The 9,274-nt window shown below is 47.9% G+C and overlaps 1 protein-coding gene across 1 annotated transcript; it reads right to left on the minus strand.

Moving 5' to 3' along the window:
• Positions 1 to 1,618: 1,618 nt before the first annotated feature.
• On the minus strand, positions 1,619 to 7,642 carry LOC118791494 (cyclic nucleotide-gated cation channel-like). The gene is made up of 7 exons (XM_036548869.1): positions 7,585 to 7,642; positions 5,627 to 5,739; positions 5,404 to 5,514; positions 4,752 to 4,928; positions 4,111 to 4,218; positions 3,384 to 3,490; positions 1,619 to 3,045 (listed from the first exon to the last, which is right to left on the minus strand). Exons 2-7 carry the CDS (start codon positions 5,731 to 5,733, stop codon positions 1,619 to 1,621), a joined length of 2,037 nt encoding a protein of 678 aa, XP_036404762.1. The 5' UTR covers positions 5,734 to 5,739; positions 7,585 to 7,642.
• Between the last annotated feature and the right edge of the window lie 1,632 nt (positions 7,643 to 9,274).

Raw genomic sequence — 9,274 nt, forward strand, 5'->3', positions numbered from 1 at the left:
GTGTGAATTTTAAGACTGGTGAAAACAATAATTAGCATGAGAGAAACAATCGCAAAGGAAATGTGCAAATGATCATTTTTCCATTGAGTGCTCCTTTAATTTGACACCCGGACTGCATTTTCATTCATGTGAAGAAAAAAATGGTATGTACCTTAAACAATCACTCAGAGTGCTGAGATTAAATTTTGTCTTAAGGGTTCCTTTGCCAGTATTGCAAAGCTTTCAAGGCATTCTGAGGTATGTTGTAAGGTCAAATGATTTCATATGTGCTGAAACAGCATTAGCTTCACCTTCCTCGATAAGTGTTTATGATCCTATACAAACTCATTGCAGAACACAAACTACAAACTAAGACCCACCATAAGCAAATGGCTACCATTCATCATCCCTCCCCACCCACCCTGTTAGTTTGGATGATGTCTCTCCCTGGGTAATGAACCAGGCCTGTGCCTGCACCACCTGGGACTGTTAATAAGAGGAAGACTTCTTCTAAAGAAGCCTTTTCCCATTGCTTGCTACAGACACTGGTTGGTGAAAACATACTGTATTGGTGCAAACATACTGTATTTTTACACATGGATGTAGACCTTTTCCTTTTTTACTTGGAGTCTAGAATTGAGTGATTAAGTGATTGAGATCAAAGTTGCCTCAGATGCACCTCTTATGGCCTGTTTTGAAACACACCAAGTCTCAAATGGATGCAACAGCATAGACGTCTGACATGAAATTACCTGAATGAGTCTTGTGAGGGCCTCTTAATCCAGTCTGTGTAGGTTGTGTTTAAAGAGGAGAGCCTCCTCCCTCTCTTCACAGTTTCCAAACACAAATGTTTCTTTTTCATAAGGAGAGGGGTCCTGTGGCAGCTGTTTCAGTCATTATTGCTGAGGACACTTGTGGTGTTTGAGGTCACAGCAGGGACTTGTGTCTGCGTCTGTCAGCACACTGCCGGATTTGAGGCACTCTGCAGAGTCCCCTGGTATTGATGTAATTCTGTGAAGCCGGAGGCCACAGAGGTCTAACCCACAGACAGTACTGCGAATCACCTCTTATGTCACTGGGACACTGAGTGTGACCAGGGACAAATGGGTATGATGCTCTGGGCCCCAGTGCAGGTTGGAGGCTCTGGAAAATTATGGCACATGACCGGGGCGAGAGCAATGTCTCCCTTTGCTATACTCCTGAGGGGCCAGCTTCAGGCCTCAGCGGTCTGTTCTGCCAGCATGTACTGTATTTTCAGGGGACTTTCTCTCTGTCCGCTTCTACAGTTTGAACGTTTGTTTTTGTTGTTCTTCGTGCATTGTATTGCATCTTACAGAAATGCAATCTTCCCAAGGAACTTAGGAAATGTGGGTACAAAAATTGACAGTCAAGTCCTGGCAAAGGATACTATGTAGATTGATGAGGAAATGAGGTGATCATGAGTAAATGAATGGGATAGTAAAAGTTATTCCTGTATGTGTGTCTATGTGCATGCACGCATATGTATGTAGTAAAACTGTATGTTTGGTGGTACTCAGATTTTTTGGGGGCTAGTGTGATCAATGTGTGTGAGAGAGGGTATGTGGGAGACAGTGGCAGAAACTCTCAGTGTCTCAGAGGTTCTGGGGTGCGTCGGCGCTCAGAGCAGGACATATGCCTCGCTGCGCGTGCCGTCCGCATCGTTGGTGCTCTCGTTGCCGTCGGCGTCGGACAGGAAGCCGCTGCCGTTTTGGCGGAGACGGCGCTCGAGCGTGGTGAGGCGCTGCTTGAGCCTCTGCTGCGTGGCTGAGTACTCGCTCAGCAGCCGGGCGAAGCGCGTCTGCAGCGTGTCCAGCGATGCCTCCAGCCGCTCCACCTTCTCCTCCATCAGCTCCCCACCCAGCCCTCCTCCTGCGCTCTCGTCCAGCAGCCCCTCCTTCAGCAGGATCTCCCGGCCTCTCTCCTCCAGCACCTTCTTGGCGTCGGGGTACTCGGTCACCGCCTCCATCAGGTCGTCCTTGGACAGACAGAAGAGGTCGGAGTAGCCGATGCTGCGGATGTTAGCTGTCCGCCGGTTGCCCATCTTGCTGCCCTGGATGTTGAGGATGCTGATCTCGCCGAAGCAGCTGCCGGCCGTCAGCAGGGCGTACTGGGTCACCCCGTCGTCTGCCACCACAGCCAGACGGCCCTCCTTGATGATGTACATCTCCTTGCCGATATCACCCTTGCGGCAGATGTAGTCCCCGGGGCTGAAGACCTGTGGCCGCAGCTTGAGCACCAGCTCCACCAGCAGCCCGGCCTCGCAGTCCTGGAAGATGCGCACCTTCTTCAGCGTCTCCAGGTGCACGTTGATGGCGATCTCGGCCCGCAGCTTGTTGGGCAGGTTCTTCAGCACCTCCTGCTCGTCCACCGCCTTCTTGTTGGTCCACAGGTAGTCGAACCACTTGATGACGCGCGCCTCCAGCTCCTTGCTGACTTTGCGGAACTGCATGTAGTGCTTGATGGCGTCGATGCGGGCCTGGAACTCGGCCCGCGTGGCGTTCATGTTGGAGATCATGGAACCAACGTTTCCCACGATGGTGGCAAAGATCAGGACGCCCACCAGGAAGTCGAAGACCACGAAGAGGTACTCCTCATCCCGAACTGGTGCGGGCATCTCCCCAATCGTGGTGAGGGTGAGGGTGGACCAGTACAGGCAGTAGATGTAGCCGTGGGTGAGCGAGCTGAACTCTGGTTCCGACATGTTAGGGTACACCCAGGTGTCGGAGCCGAAGCCCAGCGACTTGGAGATGGCGAAGTAGATACAGGCGTTCCAGTGGATGATGACCAGGATGTAGAGCACCAGGTTGCAGATGCGGAAGATGTTGGGGTAGTTGGTGCGTGTCTCGGTGCGGTCGAAGAACTCGAACATGCGAGGGAAGCGCAGCAGCCGGTTGAAGCGCAGCTGGGGTGTGTGGACACCTGTGGCCAGATAGGCCAGATCTGTGGGCAGGATGGACAGCACGTCCAGCTTGAACTGCAGCGTGTGGACATAACTGTCCCTGAGCTTGGACAGGTCCTTCACCAGTAGACCCTGCTCCAGGAACCCTGCAGCAGAGACAAGCCACACCTCACTTTTGTACTGAACAAATCTGGCTTCATTTGCAATTATGACCAACTGCATTCGAACCACCTCTAAACATTGCACTACATTATTATCTTTACATAGTTTACATATTAGTATTTACACCTGGCTGTATACTGAATCAGTTTAGGTACCATGTTCTAGGGTCTTAAGGCAGTCCAACGTCTAGAATTTACAACCCTGCAACCGTCTGACAACCTTCTTGCAAGCATGGTTCTTTAATCACTGTGCCACACTGCCATGGGGTCACAGGGCACAGCAGCACTCCCTGACAGAGTGGCACTGCCCCCTGCAGGCTGACCTGTGCGCAGCCGTACGCAGGAGTCCAGGATGTAGATGGCGTCGGAAAGGTAGTCCAGCACCAGCCAGAGGATGAAGCTTTCAGTCTGCAGCTCATCGAAGCAGGCCCTACACACACACAACACACAGCAGAGTACAAGACAGCGTCTGAGCCACAAAAGACCTCTCTCACTGCCTGCCACACGACCCGTTTTCAGTTATTTATGTCCATCATCACTGAAAGGGAGAATCAGCCCAAAATAGAAAGACCTGCACAATTAGCAGAGTGTTCATTATGCAGTGTGAATTTAATGAGGCAGCTGCAGTGCCAAGCTCCTCGCCATCTTTCTCTACAGAACCACTCTTTCTGTGTTTACAGGTAATTATACCCATCAGAGAGCAAACTTATATGTACTGATGTACTATGTTATTAATGATAACCTGAGCATATACAGCATTCTTGCGTTAGTCATTTAAAAGGAAGAGTGATTCAAATACAAGGAGTTTTGGGAATTCTAGTAACGGAAGGATTAAGTGACTTAAGGGACCTTGTGCATCACAAAAGGGTCATCCGACAGTAATTATCAATGTCATAGTAATTATCACAGGTTGATGATTTACCTGTAACTCCCATTTATTTTCAAATTCATAAAATTCTAGCCTTTGTTATTGTCATGAACTAAGACTTGTATGTCTACATACAATATTTGGATCCAGATTAGCTGTGAGAGAAAAGCATATTATTTTACCTGGCAACTAGGAGGCACCAGTTGTAAAGCACAGCGGCGGCAATTACGAATAGCCAGCGGTAGTAGATATCATCTGCAGGCGCCATAACAAACACATCTGACTTCTTCCTGAAAGCCCCAATGAGACGGAGTAAAGACAGATTCCAGCCACTGACACTTATTTACAGTATTGCAGGTGAGCATGTGACATTAATTCCACAAGTCACTAAGTGAAGTATTGCTCACGCACTTTGGGCTATCCATGCAGGGTGACTACTACGACATTAACAACATTATAACAACATTTGCAAACTGTTTAAGGACTTCTTCAAATGTGTCACAACAGCCTTACTATCATTATGAAGAATAGGATATAATGCAGTTTCAGATTAAAGATGCAAGAGATGCCAACACTCAGTGCATCTAGTTGTAGCTTCCAGTCTGCCAATAAGTAAAGGTGTGACCCCCCCGCTCTATACAGTGTATGCTAGTATTTGAAACAAAAACATTGGACAGTCAGGCACAGTTCCATGACACGGGAGAGATGTAATAATTCCATAACTTGTCTGAGTTTTCAATAATCCCCAAAGTCTGAGTGCTGCGGAGCTAAGGACTAAGGTGAAGGACACAGAGAGAACAGCTCTACAGAAAAGCAGACATACTTGGCATGGACTTTGTTGTCTGCGCCAGAGGCATCGGGCTGGTTGTTACTGATGCGGCTGGGAGCGGCTCTCAGCTCCGGCCCTCTGAACCTCTCCAGGAAAGAGTCGGGCCTCTCCTCCTCCTCCAGCAGGCTCTTATGGGCCCACTCCCTCAGGGTGATCACCATGCTCACCAAGCTGAGACAGACAGACGCACAGAAGCAGGCACCGTATCACAGATGCCTCCAATTAAATGGAACCCACAGACTTACTGCACCAACAACATACAGTACCAAACAAACATTTGGACACACCTGATTAAGATAATGGGAAATTCAAAGACATTTTGATCTAAAGACTTAAATGCTTGAAATTTGTTTCTTAGACAAATATAAATAGTGAAGTTGATGCTTTTGTATGAATTTCTTTCCAAAAAATGTTTCATTTAAATTTTTTTGACTATTTTGAAGAATCTGAAACATAAGATTTTATATTTAAATTTTGATTTGTTTATAACACTTTTTGGGTCACTGCATAATTCCATTTGTGTTATTTCATAGTTTGATGTCTTTAGTATTATTCTGAAGTGTGGAAAATAGTAGAAATTTAGAAAGAAAAGTTTTGACCAAACTTTTGACTGGTACTATACTTCTGTAAAGGGTGTGTCACTCACCGCGACATGGCCCCTCTCCCCCGAAAGGAATTCTGGGAGTTGAGTCCCCGGGGGTCGATGGTGGCCACTCTCTGCAGTTCTGAGGAGGTGTCATCGCACACAGACTGCACGCTACAGAGAGGCAAGGCACAGACACGCCACCAGGATGTCAGGTGATCCTACACATCATGGGCCAATGGTTCAAGAACAAGGAGAGCCTCACACCATTCCCACCCCGCTTTACCGGCTTAAGGTGCTGTCCGCCCTCTCAGACTCCTCCTCCATTGACGTCTTCACTGACAGCCTGTGCGCTGATAGGTCTGTGCTCTCTACTGCCACCTGGCCTGTCATATTTCACTGCAACGACAGATATGATGCTGTCCAGAAACATGCATGGAAAAAGCCTGGAGATTTTAACAAAATACTCCACTGCATTGTTAACATCTTTGTTAGATTCCATTTTCCGGGTAATTTACACACATAACATTTGATATTTTGTACATTTACATAGCTGTACATGTGTGCAGCAATTCAGTTTAAATCCCTTGTTCAAGGATACAACAGCAATGCCCCAGCAAGGATTTGAATCCAGTAACTTATTGGCTAAAATATCACCCCCTTAACCATTCTGACACAAAACAGAATTTTAAACACAACAAAAGTCTATTAGATCATGAAATCATTCACTCACAAAGGTAGAAAAACACTGACAGAGGCAATCTGCTCAGCAATTGCTGAGACCAGAGACCTTCTCTGTTGCATACACAGAGTAAGGGAGAGAAATACGCCAGATTTATTGGGTTTCTTCTTATGCTGGTGGTGGCAGACAGTATGCAAAAAAGTCACCAAGTGATGGTGGTGGAGTGGAGGTATAAAGGATTCAGTATGTAACTGACAGTATTAACAGTAATAAAGAGGTGATGTTAATGAAAGCTAGGACTTCAGTGACACAGTATTGCAATTTAGCACGCGTGAATGTGAGCCTTCACCTGACCACTGCACTGATTGGAGCTACATGTTTTTATTGTAAATATTTAACCTTTGCATGAATTATTGGTGGCGTCAAAAAAAGTGTAGCCATTTCAGTGATTCAATGTTTATGGAGGGAAAAAATGACAGTGTGGAACCAATGAGGATCAACAGGGACACATCCTGTCGCCAGCCTTTGCCTCAGAGAAGCCACCGTTGCCATGGAGACAACCTTGGCATCCATAGCAACAACAGGTATAGCAGCAATGATTGTATCCCCCATATTTCAAGGAAGGAGAGAGGGAGTGAGTGAGCAAGACATGAGAGATTAGAGAGAGCGAGAGAATGAAGAGAGAGAAAGGGAGAGGGAGAGGGAAAGGGAGAGAGATGAAGTGAAAGAGAAGAGACACTCTGCATGCGCTGGATGTGTACTTTAACAGCGCACACTGTGAGAGAGACGCGGCGCGGACCTCTGATTGCTGGTACTCAGACACGGCCAATTTGAATGCCATCGCTGCCCTCAAGTGGCACTAAGGCAGAGGGAATCAGATCAATGCGCAAAGAAGCCAATTACTAAGTGAGTTGTGTTTGTCATTCTCAAAGCTGCCGTAGAACAGGAGCAGAAACAGCGAGAGGTAACGGCGGTGGAAGCAATTTGTGGGAAATAACATGGCACAACAGAGCTAATGAGCCTTTTATAGTCTCGTTAACAGTGTGTAATTAATCGGTGGGTCATTAAGGCCCTGGCAGCCTCAGGTTCAGTGCTGAGAGCGTGGATCCCCTAAGCACATGGGTCCAGCATCACACTAATCAAACGGTTTCACTTCTTAAAGAACAAACTGCTTACAATGTGCCTGCAATAATCCATTTATATTCATAAAACAGAGATTATAAGACTTCTGAAGTGTTCTGAAGAAGGATATGCTCTCATGTACTTTGTTACCATAACACAAGAGTAAATGTACAAGGCTTTGAAAACCCTCAACAGTGAGTGAGAAACATATTATAAAGTGAGTTCAGTGTGTACTCATGCAGGACAGAGTCTATAGAAGACCCCAGATTGGGACAATCACCCTTTCCACCCACTGCCACTCATAACTATTACTTTAACCTTTACACAAATTGTACATGAGCACAGGGTATACAGATTGCTGTGTGTAGTCCTCGTGTGGCCGTGCTTGTATTGTTCATGTAGTTTCAAAGATGCGTGTGTGCGCAGCAGAGAGCACTCACCGGCTGGTCCCACTGCCCTGTGTCGACTGCTGGCTGTCTGATCTGGGAATGAGCACTATGTCCAAAACACTGTCACCATGTCCAGGAACACACAGACCCCAAGCTTCACCTCTGTCCCCCCCACCTGGAGTGTCCCTCTCAGTCTCAAAACTAGCCTCCCTTCTTCTCTGCGCTATGCCCTACCAGAAGTGCTTCTCTCTCGAGCGTATGCGTCTGCCTGTCCTCTAATCCGAAACTCCTCTGTCCCCAGATCAGTTCCAGAGGAGCTGACGCCTGCCTGCCTGTGACATCCACTGGGGCATCCTGAGACCCTGGCCACAGAGCGAGGGATGAGCAGGAGGAAGAGGGAATGGAGAGAATGAAGAAGGAGGGGGGAGGCTTTCAGTGTGAGGATTTGCATACAGCACTCCAGATGACACGCTTTGCTTTTCCCCCCTCTCTCTCTCTCTCTCTTGCTCTCTCTCTTTCTCTCTCAGGACCAGAGGAAAACAAGACCAACTCTCTTGTCCCTCTCTCTCTCTCGCTCTCTCTCTCTTTGCCTGTATTCAAACAACCATGCCCACAGATGAAGTCCATCTGAGACGAGATTGGAAAGGACCGTCCACATCTCTCTTTGAGAGCATCAGAGACACAGGCGCTGGGTCCGATCTCCTTTGTGCGGACCCCATTATGCAGGGAGGTCCTTGTCCCCTTTGAAGAGTGCCGATTGCGGCAGAAAGGCGGTGCGTTTCATGTGCTTCTCTGCTTAGGCGACACTTCATTAATTATGGGAGGATTATTCGTCGCGGATTGTTTCTGTATCTGATTTCAGTACCCCACTAATTCGTCTCATAATCTATTGAGCCCCTTCACTAGCTGCTCTACCTGCTGCTGTGTCCACAGTCTACGTGCAAAATACTGCACCCCACCAGGGCTGGACCTTGCTACTCTAATTTGTGGGGATCTTTGATGGTGTGTTACAGAGCTCTGATCTGTGTGCACCCTGGCATTGCATTGCAGCCCACACTGTGCTCTAGGAGAAAAAGTCTGTTGCTTCTCTGAAAGCAAGAGCCAGTCCGCCCCTCTGTGGAGAGACACTACCAAGGGCAAGCTCGTCATGGAAAGGCAGGTTCGCACAGAGGACAGAGATGGAGAGAAAGAAGGAGAGAGCAACACGGTGACAGAAGCGAAGGGAGGAGGGGAAGGAGATACAGAAGCAGCGGAATAATTACTTGGAGAGCCCGAGGACCAATTAGCAGGAAGATGGAGAGGTGGATTCTGGGAAAAAGGGAGTAAGAGGGTTGCATAATTCCGGCTGTGGGAAGGAGGGAGGGAACCGAGACAGACAGACATATGGAGAGATGAGACTGATTAAACGGCGCTCTGAGTGTCCAGATGCTACCTCTGCATCAGTGTTCCCTCTTCAGAGAGCTGACCTCCTACCCTCGCGCACAGACAGGAAGCCCACTCTCTTTGATGACCTTAATCACAGAGCAGGTCTCCGATTTCCACTGAGCAGCGCTCTCTGATAACACCTCATGTACGTGCTCGATTGTCTTCTCGCCGTCTGATGTCTCGCACACAAATGGACTCTCTCAGCACAACAAACACGCGTTACATCCCAGCCATACAGCAAGCAGCATATTGCTCAACATCCAAAATGACAGCACACAAATGGCCAAGAAACAGAAAGAGAGAGAGATCGTCAGAC

The sequence above is a fragment of the Megalops cyprinoides genome, chromosome 16 (genome assembly GCF_013368585.1).
Source record: "Megalops cyprinoides isolate fMegCyp1 chromosome 16, fMegCyp1.pri, whole genome shotgun sequence".
Classification (NCBI taxonomy): Eukaryota; Metazoa; Chordata; class Actinopteri; order Elopiformes; family Megalopidae; genus Megalops; species Megalops cyprinoides.

Excerpts from the sequence above, each read along its gene's own strand:
- LOC118791494 (XM_036548869.1), bottom strand. The coding sequence starts at position 5,733 with ATGACAGGCCAGGTGGCAGTAGAGAGCACAGACCTATCAGCGCACAGG. Across the intron at positions 4,929-5,403 it reads GGGAGAGGGGCCATGTCGCG|CTTGGTGAGCATGGTGATCA; the intron begins GTGAGTGACACA and ends TGTCTGTCTCAG. Across the intron at positions 3,046-3,383 it reads CTGCGTACGGCTGCGCACAG|GGTTCCTGGAGCAGGGTCTA; the intron begins GTCAGCCTGCAG and ends TCTCTGCTGCAG.